The 18,906-nt window shown below is 40.3% G+C and overlaps 1 protein-coding gene across 1 annotated transcript; it reads right to left on the bottom strand.

Annotated features, from left to right (window-relative positions):
• Positions 1–1,154: 1,154 nt before the first annotated feature.
• On the bottom strand, positions 1,155–18,490 carry rbl1 (retinoblastoma-like 1 (p107)). The gene is made up of 22 exons (XM_047582983.1): positions 18,186–18,490; positions 16,019–16,152; positions 15,055–15,258; positions 14,610–14,674; positions 13,549–13,677; positions 13,295–13,458; positions 13,098–13,162; positions 12,818–12,992; positions 11,439–11,605; positions 11,131–11,243; positions 10,939–11,042; positions 10,236–10,373; positions 8,998–9,162; positions 8,398–8,554; positions 7,908–8,132; positions 7,179–7,300; positions 6,171–6,347; positions 5,538–5,609; positions 5,359–5,446; positions 4,221–4,369; positions 3,978–4,142; positions 1,155–2,970 (listed from the first exon to the last, which is right to left on the bottom strand). Exons 1-22 carry the CDS (start codon positions 18,345–18,347, stop codon positions 2,776–2,778), a joined length of 3,135 nt encoding a protein of 1,044 aa, XP_047438939.1. The 5' UTR covers positions 18,348–18,490; the 3' UTR covers positions 1,155–2,775.
• Positions 18,491–18,906: the final 416 nt, after the last annotated feature.

Genomic DNA, 18,906 nt, shown 5'->3' with positions numbered 1-18,906 from the left:
TTCAGAGTAGTCATAAATGTCTTGGTGTCCTCTATTGGAGTACTTTTCACTTTTCTGGTTTAAGTTGGTTTTAAGTTGTTAGATGTTGATTCAGAGTTTTTTTTTGTTTAACAGTATGAGGAACGAAAACCAATAACGCTCCCTATCGCCATGAAGACAATCCATTCTCATCCTGTTAAACTGAATCTAATGATCTAAAATTAGCTTAATAGTCAGGCTACCTCCACTGAATTAGCCTCAGTGGTTCCTCTGACAAGACACTCTGACCTTACATCTCCACAAGGTGAGCGGTGACCATCCACCGGGGATGTGAAGCAATTCATCTCAATCGCTGTGACATGAGATTATTTAATATTTCATGGGTCCGATGCTTTTTTCTCCAGGAGCTGATTTCACCTCTGCTCTCTTTTTCATTCATTGCCAGCTCCTCGTTCCCCAGACTAAACAGCAGAGGTCTGTTTCCCTGTGGAAGTGGATATAAACTCCGAATCCAACAGTCAAACATTGTGTCCCATCCTGTTCACAGCAGGCTACTAATATATTAATAAATCCACCATTTTGTTCCACAGTGAAATAGTTCATACACACAACTATAACTATTAATAACTCAACTTAAACTACTCAGAACTGTTCTACTGTGAAATGTTCATCGTCCCAAAAAGATAATAACAAGTTTTCCAATTTACCTTAACCCTCCTACTATCTTTGGGGTCAATTTGACCCATTCAAAGGTTAATGACTCTGACTCTTAATAAATCTGAAAGAGACAGGAGGGTTAAGTTTGTGACCAAGTGACATTTCCATCAACCTCAACTGTTTAGCTTCTCTTTAATGCTACTTAGCAAATGATAGCATGCTAACATTATTAGCTAATTCATAGCTTTTCCAACATGTTAGCAATGCCGATGTAAGGATTTTACCCGTTTGTGTTAACAAAAATGTAAATTAGCTTTGATTGGGTGGATATTATGTGTCCATTAGCTTCATCATACATATTCATCATTACACCTGATATCACCATATGTGTTATGTGAATGTAATGAAGCACAATAGAGTTTATGGAAACCATGTGTAATGTAATTTTAAACGTTTAAACTAGAATTAACTTTAAACCTCTAGGAAAATAAAATATGAGGGAGAGTGAAACTGGACAGTTTGTGAAACAAGTTATTGTTTATTGTACAAAACTTGTAGAAAACACAAACATGACGTCAACTGGAGAGTTCAGAAAAGTAAAGACCCTTTCATTATTATGTTTTCAGGTTCTCACAGAAATATTTTACAACTACTTGTTTCTGACTCTCAATTCTTTACAAATAAAGAAAAAAATGTAATTTTAAAACAAAAAGTAATGACAGTTTCAGTAAAATGTTAAGGTCAATAAAAGGTTGTGTAGATACTACACACACAGATACAAATGCTGCTGCATTGTGTTAGCATGAAGCCCATTATTACAACAATATACAACCCAAAAGACAATATTAAAACAAAGTAAAACTGATCTGAATGCATCCACAGAAAGTAACCAAACAAAGACACTAGTGGAAGACGTGTTAGAGGAAACAATGAACAAGCAGCTTCAACTCTTTTAAACACTGAACACACTTTCTTCTTTTCACTACTTAAAATTTAAATACGGTAATTTATTTTGTAGACACATAAAACAAGGTACCAACTCTGACAGGTCGGCAGATCAAACCATGAAAACACTTCTTTGATTCCACTTCACTGAAATGACAAGAAACATTGAAAATGAAAGTCTGAAGGTTGCCTGACTGAAAACAGCGTCGAGTGTTTTCAAATTCACTGTCAGACTGTAACAAAATATAAACTCTTTTGACTCAAATAAACTGTTTTTTTTTTCTGGAAATTGGTGGAATATTATTTTATTTGAGGTCAGGAGGATGTTCTTTCTGAAAGATAAATGTTGAACTTTAAGTCGGTCAGAGATGGTTAAAGATGGAGTCTGTTAGAGGAAATTAATTCCTGCAGAGTGAAACGTATTCACTGCACAGACACTGAATTATCTGCTACGTCATCTGCTGTCATGATGCCCAGAACGAACAAAGATTGATAACTGCTGGTCGAGTGGCTCCCAATACACGACAGCTTTACACAGAGTGAATGTTAAACACAACTCATTTCAGAGGCTTCGTTGGTGTCTGGTTTTAAAATTTAATTAACCAAGAAAAAGCTTCTCCTCTTTTAATAAATCCAAAACTTAATGACACAACCCTGTGCTTCCAAACAGCAGACCGGTTTAACCGGTACCTTTTGTTGCCATATTGAATTGGCTGAAGCCATGATTTTGTTGCACTATTAGGCATAAATCATCAAAACATACTATATTAGTATGTTGGCAGTCACGCTGTTGGGTTTTTCCCTGATGTGAAAAAGGAGTTGGCAGCATTTAATTACTTCTCAATTAGCTTTCCTAGCTAGCTTGCTAGCAAGAGCACTTAGGAGGTTTTTCTTTGGGTTGAGACAACAAGAGGAACTGTTCTACCGTTCTGTATTATTCACGTCTGGAGGTTCAACAGTTTCCTCAAACTGTAACAGGTAAACTGAGCAGAGAGAGTCCCTGCCACTAAAGGGAAGGGTCAGAAAGTGTTGGGGTGTGACGCTGGAAGTGTCTGGATAAAATAAAAATGAATGAATCACGCTGGTTTCTCTGATCCTAAGCTGAAAATGCGAAGATTAACCAGAACCAGCAGAAGAAAAAAAAAAGGCAAAACGCAAACCGTCAGCTGTTTAGACTGTTTGGTTTGGTAACGATCAGTGACTCTGACGCTCGGACACGACGTCCTGCAGACGCTTCAGCAGCACATCTGGACTGCTGCCGTTCTCTGGACACGCCCTCTTGCTGGGGGAGTCGCACGCTGATGACATCATCACATCTCCCTCCATGGTGAAGGCCCTCTTCCTGCTCACGCAGCCTTGTCGGATCATCCGGTTGATGTCTGATAACTCCTGCAGGCAGAAAGGGAGCATTTCTTTTTAATGTTTAACCAGGAGTGCATTTTTTTTCTATACATTTATATACTAAACATCTTGGCATATGTTAAACAGACTTTTTATAAATTCTACCTCGCTATATTTTTTTTATTTTTCTACCCTTTTGCTGGCTGTAATTCCTCCTACCTCTGTGTAATGATCCCTCAAGATACCAAATTTCTCACAGGATGAATATATATATCCATCCATCTATCTGTTCATCATGAGTATATATTATTGAAAACGTGTTGATGTCACAGCACACACAATCCACTCTGCTTTGCTGGGTATCATTTGAAACTAAAGAAGCTGCTCGATCGACTGGCAGCAAGCCTAACATAGCTGGAGCTAACCAGTTAGCTTCAGCTAACAGAGAAAGCACACAGTTAAACCTTGAATCATGTATACACTGCCTCCTGTAGTATTTTGTACATAGATTCCTTTTCCTGAGGTAAAAATCTAATGTGGCACAGTTTGGGTTTGTTTATCCAAATGGTCAGAGGGAGAGTCCGCCTGGTATCAACTGTTTTACTAAAGCCTTTGTACTATATGTTTGTGCTTTGTGGCATTTATATAAACTCTTGGTACAGTTATAGTCAAAGGGTTGCTTTATGAGTTCAGTGGCTTGATATTATTGCTATTGTTAATATTATCAGGTTGTTTCCTGCGATCTAATCTAAAACAAAGTTAGGCGAGAATGAAAATGTAAAATGTTTGAAGTCCAAAGTCCTTCCTATTCATAGACACCATGTTCAGCTGAATGGACCTAAGATAAACTTGATTTATTTTCTTTTTTAGGTGAGTTTAACCTTCCAGCCCAGGGCTGCGGGCTGATTATTGTCATCACCATCATCACCTGTCTCCTTTTTAATCACATCACAACAATGAAAAAAAATAAAAAATAAAATAAAAATGCAGATTTCAAGCTCAAAACACACAGACACCAGAAGAGTGTGACAGTGTGTTAAAGTGTGCGTCCTTGCCTTGGACGGGCTGCTGTTGATCCTGTAGGTGTAGGAGTTCGGGGTGAGGCAGCCCGCCGAGTTCTTGTGAGGGGAGACGTACAGCGAGTGTCTCTGTGAGACCCGGCGAGGAGACAGAGGCTGAGCCCGGACCGACGGGAACGGAGACAGAGGAGGAGCGTCGGCCTGGAGGATCGAACGATCGTCATTAAACATCGTTCTCTAAACTCGCTACGACAGAAGCACGCAGAGAGAGTGTCGTACCCGGTTATCGTGGGTAGCGTATCGCAGCACGAAGCTCTTCATCTTCAGGACAAACAACGAGTTGTAGAACTGGATGAGGTCGCCGCGTTCCTCCTCTCCTGATTGGTCGGAGGTCGAGTCTCCAGGGAGATGATTGGTTTTCTCCGCAGCTACAGAAACACACAGATCGGCCGAGAAATTAATCGATATAAATGTGAAACCAGCTTTTCAAATGTCAAGATTTACAGTTTCATCGGTGTCAAATAATCGCAAACTGAATCCAAAGAAAGCCAAGCATGGAAATAAATAAATAAATTAAATACTAATCACATGACCACTGAGATCCCACTGGTCATGTCCAGATTTATTTAATTTAACTGGAATGTGGTCGTCATGTGTGACCAAGAATCAGACTAAAGACTGATTTAGGGGCTACAACAGTGTAAATATATTATACTTGTGTACTGGTGTTTCTGCATCGTTTCGTTAATTACTTTCTCTGTGTGCTTTAAACAGAGCAGTTACACTTTCAGACTAGAGTATCATAGAAGTGGCTGTGGTGTAGGAGGGATGTGGACCATAAATCTGACTTTAGAAGTTCAGGATCCTTTAGAGAAAACTTTAGAGAAGATGACTGATGGGTCAGAAGATGCAGTGAGGTTAGAATGTGATTCTTTCTCTTTTTTTATTTCATCTATAGATAGTCTTAGACGAGTCGAGAAAGTCTTATATATGAAAAAGGTGCATTAGACCAAAAACTCCTCAGACCTTTATCTCAAAATATATCTCAAAATGTCAAAATATTCAAAAGCCAAAAATTGGCCAAACGAAAAGGCTGAGATGTAGATAATAAAGAGTCTCAGTCTGGTTATAAAAGGCAGCGTAGTGCTGCTGTAAGTTACTGGTCAGGAAGTCAGGTGGTTTAGTGTCTCTGCACTGTGAAATTATTACACTCAAGCAAAGATTTGCCGATTACATCGTCTGAGCTCGACTTTATGTGGCTAAAGCCATAAGAGTAACAGCAACACGTCAAACAACACGACATCATCAGTGAGTGTGTGAGAGTGAATTACTTTAAAAATAAATGAAGAAAAAAAAATCCAGCTACATTATCCATGTATCAAGTCCATTACATCGAGTTATTCATGCCTGAACTTACATTCTCCACCTGAAACAGAATCCACCTCCATGTTTTCATCAGCCACCAACTCTCTGGGTGTGTGACGGATCAAGACGCTGCGGTAAACCTGCAAACAAACACCAACACAAACAGAGTAAGTCTCCACAAATACGACTTCTCTCATCTGGAAGTTAAAGTAGTTTGTGTTTGTTTCTCACATGGCTGCTGGCCTGTGGCTGACTGCGGTAACACTTCATGATGTCCTGGAAGGTGTGTGTCTCTTTGGTGATCTGAAGTGGACAAAAAAAAGATCACAGCAGTTACAGTCGACAGTAAAGGTGGTAGATGCCAGTAAACCAGGAAACATGCTCAATAGATACTCACAACTCAACTGGCCCCTTCTGACACAAAGCAGTAGTGTCTGTACTATTAGTCTGAGCAATTCTCTGCTTCAACAATGACTAAAGACTGAGAAATTGTTCAGAAATAAACACAAATGTTTATATATAAATAAATAAATGTGTCACTTACACCACACAATCTACAAATAATTCAGAGGTAAGATCCCTTTTCACAAAGTCATAAAAAAAAAAAAAAAACAAGGGAAACTGGACTTGTCAGGTTTCTAGATGAGGTTTCATCTAAGTCTTCTTTTCTAATCGCTGGGTGGGGAGATGTTTATCAGGAACATCTGTGGGAGTTGTCCACCTGAAACTCACATGACTACAGAAGCAAAGTGGGGAAACCTCCTCAAGTAACCCAACAGGTACAGTCTCCCTTGTTCCATGTTAGTTTTCCTGTGTATAAACCATGTCCTGGATGACTGAGAACCTTCAGAGACATCTCCTCACTTTAGATATGATGTAGATGCTGCACAGCAGCAGCTGGTCCAGGTGTCTGTCTTTCATCAGACTGGTGCAGTGGACCAGAGAGTGCTCGAAGCACGTCCAAATTTTCCCTCGCAGCTCCGACGAGATGTCCAACTTCACGCACAAATCCCTCAGACGGACGCTGGCCAGGTGATAAACCTGAAAACAGACGGAGAGAACGAGCCGGTCAAGAAAGAAAAAAAATATCAAACAGCAGGAAAAAAAACAAAAACAAGACACAGATGCAGCCGAGAGGTGTTAAGATAAAGGACACTGGAGAAGATGGACAGCTATCACCTGGAAATCCACACAATCCACAAAAATAACACAAATAAATAATAATAAAACACATGTGAGACTAAACCACGGTCAGAGGCAGGTAAAGAAAAGTCTTGACTAGTTTTCTTGGTAAAAACACAGATTAACTAGAGGTGAATCATGTCAACTTTGTAATGTCAAATTTATAAGCAACTGTTTTTAAAATCTGCTCATTGTTTCAGTCACTTTTAAAGCCACAATTAATTAATGTTGCTTGTCTCTCTGGGTCCTGGTCTGGCCCCGCACCTCATTGCTGAGACTTACCCTTATATCGTACTACATCATAAATACCATAAGACTGTCGCCTCATTCACTACATCCTAATATGCACATCATCCAGTCAAGATACACACACATGTACACACACATACATGCCTACTCCCAACCTTCCCAATGCCCCAATATGTTTTGTCGCTACTACGCTTCTGTTTTGTTTTATATAATTATTTTGTATTGTTCCTATGTTTTTTATATCTCCCTTTTGTCTCACTCTCATTTTTTCACTAATAAAGGTTTAAAAACAAAAATGAATGGAAAAGACTCCACTCATCATGGGATCGACTGATGTGAACATTTGTTTGTTTCTTGGACAGAGACAGTGAAGCAAAGGGTCCAGTGACATGAAAAAAATAAATACTGACTGAACAGTGAACGTTAAATCCATTCTCCTACCTTCCTGAAGAACAGGGCCAGTGAGCCGGTGCGCCGCGGCCGCGCGTTTCCTGTCTGGGGTTCGGCGGTCGGGGCGATGGTGGGACGGCTGGGGGAGGTGGTCAGCAGGATCTGAGCAGTGACTGTAACAGAGGGATCACATGTAACAGTCAGTGAGAACAGTATTCACACAAAGATGCAACTGGTAAAGATCAGAACCTGTCTGACTGACTGTTTGCTCTCAATTATCTGACACTGCAGCTCAAACATCTATGTGCAAGAAAAAGAAAAAACTACAGGTTCAGGTAAAGAGTCTTAAACCCCATTCATACAGAAATAGTTTTATCTGGGGACGTCATTTGGTTCAATCACACTGGACACGTAAACTCTGTGTTTTACTGACTTTTCTCCTGGTTACGACGACTCTTACTTTCTGCTTCCACTACATGTCATACCTGCACACTTTTTGACAGCTTCACACACCTCAAAGATTTGAATTAATAATAAAAAATGCATTTTTTTTAAATAAAACATGATATGATGAGACTGTATTTATCCTTTGTGTATTTAAATATTTAAATACAAACATGGTAGGTAACTTGCTGTGTGTTTGTTGCTTCATCAATCACAGACGCTGCCGATTCAGATGAAATTAAAATCCTCTGTAATTATTAGAAAGTTCAACAGGTCCCCAGTTAAAACTAGTCCCGTGTGAAAGGTTCTAAAACGTCTGTGGAAATGTGTAGTGACCTAGTGGGATACTCAGGACGGCGGTCTGAGTTCCCTGGCCTCCGATCTTCAGGGTGGTGCCCGAGCCAAACGTTAGCCTCTTGGCTGGAGACGACATCGGGCTCCCACTGAGGGTCAGGCTCGTCACCGGAGCCGGGGGATCGTCACCAAAGAGACGACGTTTGGCGCTGCCGGCCGCAGGAGAGCTGTATCTGTCGTGGACCGTCAGCGGAGAGGGAGGCACATCTGGAAGAGGTGGAAGAAAACAAATAAGTCGGTTTCACACTGTAAGTATTAGGGCTGTGATATCATGTAAACGATCCAGTGCCACTTGAACAGTGTGTTTTACACCTGTCCCTGTTATTATTTCCATTTTTTGTTGATATTGTGATGACATCGTTATTGTGCCTTTTTTTGCCCATGATAATCGTGAAGTGAAAATCTGATATGTAAGTGTAAGTGTAGTCTGACAGTAAGTACAAACACAGACACACTAGACGGTGACACCCACCTTTACGGGCGCTGCCCAGGCCTGACCTGAACTCCCTGATACGGGGGTGGATGATGGGGGAAAGGGTCAACAGAGGCAGATGAGGCTGAACTCCAGTGGTGCCACCAGAACCAGAACCTGAACCTGAACCCGAATCAAGACTGGAGGAAAAATTCACCTGTAGAGAGATGAAGTGACGTTAGGTCAAACAGGAAACCCCAGCCCCTGATTATCACTGAATGTGACTGTGAAGCAAAAAAATACCAATCAGGACGTCCCTCATTTAAATAAAAGACCATTTACAACAGGTTCTAGACTAAAGCATGAACACTGTGCTGTTTTTATCTAATTTACTCTTCAACTACTATCCAAACACTTTTTTTAAAATTAAATTTAATGCTTTAAGACTTTTTAAGTGTACGACAACAAGGTTCAATTTCTTCTCTTTTTATAGGTTCAACTTGAAATCAGTTTAGTCGTCAACTCAAAATGTAAAATCTTAATATTTTAAGGCATTTTACACTATTACATTTTTAGGGCAAACCACACCCTGCTCTCAACACACTTAAACAGGTTCATTATCATTATTATTATCATTATTATTGTGTGTGTTCCTCTGACCTCCTCCACCGTGGGGACCTTGTTCTCAGCAGCCTGCAGGGCCGTCCACAGGGCAGAGTTTGACGTCCACGCTCTGCTCTCAAGAACCTGCTCCTCGATAGAGTTCAGGTGCTTCACCATGTCTCTGGACAGACCTTCCTCCGAGCGGATAAACACCTCGATCACCTGCACACAAACAACGTTATGAAGGCACATTATGAAGGAGCAAGACTTGAGGGTTTGGAAAAAGGGGAATTTCTCCAAACAAAAATATCGCGATGCTCACATACTTCTGTAATATTAGGCCATGTTCAGAACATCTGACCTGGTCTGACTGATCACATGACTTGGGGCGATGATAAATATGCTGTAAAGAGTCTCTCTCAATTATGAGATCATGAAATCATACTAGATCATAACTGAATGCTGGGATCTTCCATATGCACCATGAACAATAATCCTGTCAGTTAATTCATGTATAGATTTATTTATTATTAGGTAAAAATGACCCAGACCACCTCCACATGTGGTCTGAGATCAGATGACTCCAATGAGCCCTGGGTGTGTTCACAGCTGTTCTTCCAGCTGGTCATTTGTGCCCAGGAAAGATGAAAATCAAAGGTCTGACAATAGCTTAACTCCAGCGCTAAACCTGGAACCAGCTCAACAACACAATTTACACAACCTGTAAAGACCTTACCTGGCATAGCAAGACTCAGAAAATGAAATTAACTGAAGTGGTTCTTGACATAAATGAGTATCCTCTAGAAGGTTATTAAAATCCACTTAGCTGTTGAACAACCAGTAACACTTCCTGTTGTGAGAGACCTCGTTATGTGTAATAGAGCCATTACTGAAGAATGTGATCAGACTTAAATGTCTGATTCAGACAGTTGCTGTGTTTTCATGTCCCCTAGAAATGAACAAAACCCCAATATCTCAATAAAAGAAGGTAATGAAAACACCTACATTTTGAAAAATCTCTCAAAGTTTAACGTAAAAGTGCAATGCAAACACGTTTTTTGCATTTCCCCATCACCGCTGTCACTGGAGATGACACAGGGATCATGTGACCAGTTCATTTGAAGTCCTTCGTTCTCAAAGTGAAGTCTTGTAAGACGAGACTTTACAAGAGTTGCATCTCATTTGCAAAACACCTCTCAATGGAAACAGCGCAATTGTACTTTATTGAAATTTCAGAAATATTACTTTTATTATGGAAACTCAGCTGGTGATGAGAGTAAAACAGAGTGCGATACCTTAAAGAAGTAGAATGGGGCCAGTTTGAAGACGTTGATGATCCAGGGGAAAGTCCTCTGGGAGCTGTAGGAGAACAACACCACCTCCAAACAACACGCCATCAGGGAGCAATGGAAGATGTCCTGCTCCAGCAAAACCTGAAAGCAGCACACACACACATTTAAATTCACTCAGAGGCTAAATCTGCAGACGTCTGATAGAAAAAAAATGAATAAATAACCACATGTCTCAGACTTCTTTCCTGAGGCTGATAAAGATGTGGATGAATGATTATCCACTAATTACACTGCAGCAGATATAAACACACCAGACATGAGTCCGTTCTTGATCTAAGTTACAGTGTGACTCAGCTTATAGCTTTTTTTCTTCTTTTATAGCTGAGATAATTAAAGACATGCGGAGAAAATGATGAGCAGAATAATTCAGGGATTCTCTGTTAGTTTTCAATGACTCTGGCTGGAGGCTGTGGTTGATCGTACTATTAAACTGACACATGTTCCTATTATTCTGACATTTTAGTCTTAAGTGTTTTATTCTATCTATGCTTTGTCTGGTATTCACACTCTTTATCTCAGGGTTTAGCCTCCTCCTCCTCCTCCTCGCTTGATAAGAGCTTATTAAAAAGTAATCAAGTAAAGTGATATTTGTTATCTCATCTCAGACGTCTTGTTTTGGTTAATCCAAGGATAAAATGCTTCTTACGCTCATGTCTTTGCCGTGCAGTCGTTTGGTCTCCTGAACCATGACGTTCTCCAGGATCTTGTAGTAGAGGATCTCGGCCAACTTCAGACGGTTCTCTGCAAAGTCTGGATCAGAAGACAACAGACGCGGTCACATACCTCACATCCCAACATCTGTGGAGCTATGAAAAGACGCCGTTTTGTCTTTTTGTACCTATGTGAGAGCCGGGCGTGTCCTCAGAATCCTTCGTGTAATGTTCTTTGAAGGTTTGTCCCAATGTCTTTACTCGGGCCAAGATGGCGTCTGTGGGATCTCTGGAGCAGGACCTGTAACAGGACCAGCACAGAACCAAACTGATACCTGATCTACACGGTACCTACATTCATTAAAAGATGTTCACTGGACCAGTTGTGGTTCTAGTTTTCTATAATTTAAAAGCATCATTTTCCAAGAAAACTATTTACACTCATCTAAATCACAAAGGATTAAATAAAAAGAAGAAAAAAAAAAGAAGCACTGACTTGAAGATCTGCATCAGGTGGTCGCTGGGGGCCGTCCTCAAACCGGCCACCATGCTCTGCAGCCGGCTGACACTCTGCGTTGCCGAGGAGACGGGTGTGACGAGCAGGTCCTTCTCCTTCAGGTAGACTCGTCCTGTCAGGGGGGTGGACGGGGCCAGAGAGCCCGACTGCAGACAGAGAGAGGGGTTACACATCTTACAGCACCGGTCTTCAACGTTTTTTCAGGCCAAGGACCCCAAAACTGATGGAGAGATCAAGTAGGGACCCCCCACCTACTGTATACTGCTATTTATGAATATGCATTATTATTAAAGTAGTAAGCTATTCACATAAAACACAGGTTCAAGTATATATATTTTTTAAATTTATTTCAATATAAGCCTCCTGTACACAGCAGGCCCTGCCCTCTGTGGCTACGGTGCCAATCACAACGCTGCATATTACACACTGACTCTGTCACGTTCCCCTAATGACAAAACATTTAGCTACGTTTAAAGTTAGAACTGTCAAGAAAATAATTATATATATAAAACTGAGAGGTAAAGAAAATAATTGACAGTTCTAACTCTACACATAGCTAAATGTTTTGTCATTATGGGAACATGACAGAGTCATTGTGTAATAAATATATATGAAAAATGTCTAATTAATCAAAGATTGTGCGACCCCCCAGCAGTACCTCCCCCTGTTGAAGACCTACGTCTTAGAGTTTATCAATATTATTGCCACCGTCAATTTTGCTCAATGTTTAAATCTTTACTGATTCACTTCCAGATCATTTTTCTTTTTCTGCGCGGAAAAACTTTGTCCTGCACCAAACCAGTCGTTTTATTACCTGTCACAGCACAATCTGACACTCTACCTGACCTCAATATACAAATAATATCGTGGTCCGGTCCAGTGGTCAGGACGTAACATATAAAAAAGCCAAATATCTCGGGCAGGTGGACAGTTTGGGAAATTATTTTGCCTTTGTTGCATCATCTGATCAGATCATTTATTATAGAGGTGGAGGATCAAAGTATTCAGGAGGAATATTGGCAAATTGATCAGAGCCCCCTTAGTACTTTTTAACATTACCCTCATCAGTGGAGGTGATGGGGCAGCTGGTTTGGACAATGCTATTTACAAGTAGTTGAAAACAAGCCGTTCTTAAAACTCAATACTATATTAGACAGACAGATGTTGTACTGGATGTGGTAGCAGCACCGATGTAAACATGTCCAAGTCAGACACAACTAAAAACCCCTAAAGATAAGTTTCACTCCCACCACAACAGAGGATGATGGCTTGGATGATACAATTCAGACTGAGAACTGGAACATGTTGTAGGTTTGAACTGGATTTCCACTCCCACCCCGGGTCCCTCGTGTGTTCACCTTCTCCACGTGCTGCTGCAGCTGGTTGCGAGCGCTCGTCTGACTGGCCGACGGCTCCTGAACCACCTTCCTGGGGGTCCCGATTTCCTCATCGGCGTCGGCTCCCAGAAACACGCGCTCATCGAAGTCTCCCACCGTCAACACGTACTCCTCGTACTCCCTGTTTATGGCTTTACTGTTCACAACACGCACACAGAAACACAGTCACACAATACAGCACAGAACCGTCTCGTTATAGTTGTAGATGAGGAAAGGAAGAGGGAGGTGGTGAAGGACTTACTTGTTGTCGATGAAGTTCTGAGGATCCAACATCTCCGTCAGAAACTCCTCGTTGCCTTTTAGGATCTGATTTGTTGAAATTAGATCAGGACAAACATGATAAACAGGAACAGACCCGTGAGATAAAGATAAGTGCTTTGCGACATTTCATTTGGTTTTAGTTTATGGCAGCCATGAATGTTGATAAAGAGAGCTTACATGTTTATGGAACAGTTTCTGTATGTAGGGTTTGAAGTAGTGCTGTTTGATGCCTTTCGCCTCCACCACCAAACCGTCGTGCAGCTCACAGAGTCTGTCCAACACACAGGGGGGAGGCTCGTCTGGGGAGACATGGCCGTCGACGCGGTACAGAGCCGGCAGGCCTGAAAACGCACGTCATTAAGTAAAGTGCCACCACAGCGAATGTCAGGTGACTGAACACAAGTCTGATTAGATTTTCAGTCTGGATTCACCTCTGAACGTGGGGTTGATGAGATCCTTCCTGTTGGCACAGAGCAGCGCGTTGCCAAACACCAGGTCCAGACAGCAGAGCAGCAGGTGGTAAGAGTTCACTAGGTCATCTCCGATCATACGGAAGTTCCCTTCACAAACACAGAAACACAGTTACATCATGAGGCCGAGGCCGAAGGCCGTCCTTCAGAGAGGAAAGTCAATCATTTGTGAAGCTTGTCGATACAAATTTGGTGACTTGGTAATTTTTCAGGAACAACAAAAAAAAAAAAAAATAGATGTTTTATGATGCAAATTAGGATTAATTTATTTGTGACATGTTTGACTTTATGTCTCTGCTTTCAGTCTGTAAATGAAATAAAACAAACTCTCTTCATAGATCACTGTGGCATTTGGGAAACTGTAACAGAAATCTGGAAATAATATAAACTCACTTGCCAGTTTTTAAGTAAAATTGTGAAAACATGTTTTACATGTTTCTCTTCTCTGTGCATGTTTCTTTACACAGAAACATGATATACATCAGCATAAGTATAATCAGGACTGTTGCTACAGAATTATTACTTTTACTTATTTCATATTTTATTATTACAGTTTCACACAAGTTTGGTAACTTTGACATTTTATTTTTTTTTAATGCAAGTTAAGATGCTAGCTGGAAAATTACAAAATAATACAAGAAGGACCAAGAACAGTGATACTGAATGTCCTATTTAGCATCATGCCCTCACTTGCCAGTTCATTAGGTACACTAGTGAATTCATTCTAATCTAACAGTCCTGCACTAAATCCTCCTTCAGGGCTTCTATAACAGTGTCAGAAAGGTGTCGATTTAACTAGAGGATCATTTTACAGAATAAAGTTTTTGTAAAAACTAAAGTGTTATTTAGCCTTGGCCACTGACGTCAAAATAATAATAATAATAATAATAATAGGAACATGTGGCACTAAAGTAGCTCTACACACCACAGACTCCACACACAGAATACCAGAAACTTCATGACAACACAACATCAAAGTCAATGCAACAGCAGAAAGTTAAAGATGTTTTGTGTGTTGGTACCTTTGGTGTAGACGAACAGAGTCCAGCAAAACTTGAACACATCGCTGATGTGACAGGGCAGCCTCCTGCAGAGAAGGACAGAGAACACATTGTTAGACAGAACCAAATAAACAGTGTTTGTGGTTATAGAAACATAACTAACAGTGTGTGTGTGTGATGACTAAACGTGACACTGAGTTTGTGTGTTTTCAACTTCAGGACTGACTAGTTATGTGTGTGGTTGGAAAACTAAACAACAACTGAGACAGGTAAAAGAAAAACAGTTGCAGTTTTCCAAACAGGAATTTATGATTTAGACTCTAATGTGCACTTTCTACAGATTTATATTTTAGGAAACAAAAACTCCCCACAACGTTGGTCGTAACAGTTTTGGACTGAGGTGAGAGTACGTCGTAGTTGTGGTTAGTCTGTGGTGAAGACGCTGATCTGAGTGTGTGTGTCGTGCCTGTGTTTCCGGCTGCGTGGCTGCCTCGGCGGCTCGCCTCCCTGCGGATTCTGAAACATGTCCATGAAGATGGGCTCAAACTTGCGGAAGATCACGGTGGAGACTTCAAAGTTGCGCTCCAGCCGCTCCATGCGCAGCCTGAAGTCCTGCGGCAGGTTGGACATGTCGGCCCACTTGCTCATCTTAGAGAAGAACTGGATTAAACTGGAAGAAAAGGACAGAAGTGTCAAGAGGAGTTCATAAGAGCAACAAGGACGCAGACAAGGAATCAGAAGGAAAGAACAAAACGCATCCAGACGTTTGGGAAGGAGAGGTCTAAACTAAACTACTATATATATACATCTTTTGTTTGAGTTGTACCGAAGTATCTTTCTGTTATATTTCTATTATAAATACACGATTAATCTGCACTCACTTGATTACGTACACTCGTAAACACATTTTTGTGTAACAATCCTGCAATAAATCTTGCTGTACGACCAATTTTACATTTTTGATTAAACGTTTGTCAGAAGTATGTGATACGAATAAATTATTATTAACTACAAAATGATTAGTCATCTTATTTTTCTGGCATCATTTTGTGGAAAATTCAGTGACTGAATACTGGAAAAACAAGGTAAAAACAAGCGCAAACACAACGCTCCACTTTACAATAACAGAGCAAGTTGTTTATGTTTCAGCGAAGTAGCCAAAAAATGTATTATCATGGGTTTAAAATGTTTTAAATGTGAACTGAAATATAAAGGTGCTAGTTTTCAGCATTGGTCTCAAATAATTGTGGTGGTTGTGGTTTCTAGTAATACTGAACTGACACAACTTTAGTTTAATTTAATCCAGTTTAACAGCACCACCAACTGCACCTTCCAAAATGATCATCCAGTTTAATTACCGACTTTCTGACGCCGTTTCAACATAAACTGAACATTACAGATAGTTGGGAGTTGGGAGTCTGGAGTCTGACCTGAGTTTGGACGAGCGAAGGATCCTGGTGAGTGAGACACAGTTTCCCTCCATCAGGCCTTTACCCACTGTGGGAGTGGAGCCCTTCCTGCAGGCTGCATACAGCGAACAGGCCAACCAGTGAACCACCTCTCCCTGCACAGGCACAAAAACATAAAAAACATTTCACCCATTTTAAAAGGCAGAACGCTTTATGATGATGACAATAATAATAATAACTCCTGCATCAACGGCTGCAGAAACAGGCAGCAAACATTAGACATAAATAAATGTTGAGATCATTTTAAAGTGATAAAAACAGAACAGACGTTTTATAGACAATAATCTGAACCAAGACAGAAAATCACCAGAAAATTCTTTGTTTTTTTTTTTTCATGATATGAGCTTTGAAAACAAATGTGAGTTAATCCCTGTTCAAAATGAAGTGGCAACATTTTGCAGTAATAAGCTTCATAACTGTGAGTATTTTCTAATTTTGTCTGGTTTATGTCAGAGTATAAGAAAGCTGCTTCTTTTGCTGCTTGTTCATAACGTTTCTATCTCCTATTTAATATTCACATTTGCATTTTTTTATTTTAAGCTTTATATTTAACATTTTCTTTAATATTATTTTTTAAATTTATAGCTCTCAACTTAAATCCAATATACTGTGTAATAATTCAACACGTCTTCAGGATTTTATGACATTTTACATCAAGAATAATGAATGAGAAACATTAGTGCTGGCTACTGTAACACAGGCTTCTGCTGCATTACAAAAGTGTGTATATACTCTTCTGAAAAGGTTTTTGTCGTTGAGCCACCACAGTGTCAAATGCTAAATGTCACTCAGGACCCAAGCAGCTGTTAGCAGGCTGGATAAATTAGTCAACAGTTGCCTTGAGTGGCATTTAACCAGCATGTGGCAGCTGCTCCGTTCCTCTCTTATCTGTCACCCCGGAGCAATGTCATTAATGATGAGGCTGTAAAACCACTTTGATCCCTGAATTCAGTGACATTGAGGATGGTGATAATGTAATCACAGGCCAGGACTGCACCCATCTAACAGGGGGAAGGGAAACTAGACGGACTGTCAGTTCACCAAGAACATGGTGCAACACAGTAATACATGTCTTAAAACTACAGGGTGAAAAATGCATGAAATGAAAATCTGCTCTTTCTGCAAATGTCTGACAATCATTTAATTGCTAGTTCATTAGGGACACTAGTGAGACAACTCGTTAAGGTCCAGTGATTTAAAATTGTGAAACTTTTGGGGCACATGTGTTCAGACTGTGTTGGAAGTGGGCGAATATTTTATTATTACTAATGCATTAACATGTTCAAAGTGTTTTGACTTTGCAGCTGGTTGAGGTATTTGTTTTTTGATTTTTTTTTTTACTGGTACCATGTTTTATAAAATGATTGTACAAAAGCTCAAAGCTGCACTTAAGTATCGTTCTGTTTCAAATGGAGGCTGTGCCATGTAATACTGTTGAACTATCACATGTTCCTATTATTTGCAGTTGGTGAGTCAGGCTCAATAGTCCAATCCAGTTTAAAAGGACCACAACTACATCCTCCAAAATGATCATCTAGTTGAATTACCACCTTTCTGACACTGTTTCAATGTCAGCTGAACATCAGATCAACCATCAAAGAAGATGTCGTTCAGAGAAGTTATATTAATATGGATTTGGTTTCAGTGGTGTACCTAATTAAGTGGCAATGATTATAATTTCTTCATACATTGTGTCGTGTATTGTAGTAGTGTAGATCTAGTTTATCTATTCAATACTTTATATAACATAATAATTTCAGTGTACAGTGTATATTCAGCAGAGTATTGTTATGAAATATCCATATTTCCTGATTTACTCCATTCTGTATATTTTACATTTAATCTTAAACCACCTCGCTGTCTATGTTTAGAGGCTGCTGTAACACTGAATAAACATGCATTTATGCTTGTCACGATGACTGTTTGTTTTAAACTAATACACGATTAAATCTATCGATGGTTGCGGCTCAAGACAGCAGAATGAAAACATTAGCTGAAGCCCTTTAACCGCACTGTGCGTGTCCCGCTGTCCGTGCGCCGAGTTAAACAAAAGTTGAACAACAGTACTGAGTTTAAATGAAGCCTGGATTATTAAACGGACACAGGTTATTCAGAGGACATTATCCACCTCCAGTGTGTAGGTATTCCATATGGCTGTGAAGTTGTCCATGGCTTCAGTGGCAGTCTCCTCGTCCATGTTTAATTCCTGACACAACGCCTCCAAACTCCTCCGGACTGAACTCTCCTCCATCCTCCCCGACTCGGAATCCGACGACTCTTCGCCCCTCATTCGCACAAAGTGGTGGTTATGGTTTCTAGTTTAAAATTACTCTCCGGACTAAAAAAAAACAAAACAACTAAACACCAAGACACGGAGCCCTGGTTGTATCCAAACAACACCACGACCACCAAGCTTCCCCTCGACCTGCTGACTTCCGCTAACAATCCCCACAATGCAACGCGTTGGCGCGAAAACTTCACGGTTCTGGCCAATCAGAGGTGAGGGGGAAGAGCCGTTACCCTGACAACCGCCCCACCCCCTCCACCATATTGAGTTATTAATATCGAACAATATATATATTTTATCTATTTATTTATGTATTTGTTAATTTTTTTGCTGCAGGTACCACTGGAATTGATGTCATTTGATTATTGAACATGTAATATAACGGTGGTAACATTTTTTCTTTTCAGTTAAGTGAAAACTGAAAGGAAGAATCGCGTTTTTTTTTATTTTATATTTTATTTGTCTCGAGTCTGAAATGGTTGTCATTGTGTGTGTGTGTGTGTGTGTGTGTGTGTGTGTGTGTGTGTGTGTGTGTGTGTTTTCCAAACACACATTTGCAAAA

Source organism: Mugil cephalus, chromosome 4 (assembly GCF_022458985.1).
Source record: "Mugil cephalus isolate CIBA_MC_2020 chromosome 4, CIBA_Mcephalus_1.1, whole genome shotgun sequence".
Taxonomy (NCBI): Eukaryota; Metazoa; Chordata; class Actinopteri; order Mugiliformes; family Mugilidae; genus Mugil; species Mugil cephalus.
Note: the sequence above shows the minus strand (reverse complement) of the source record. Positions and strands in the feature narration are given on the sequence as shown.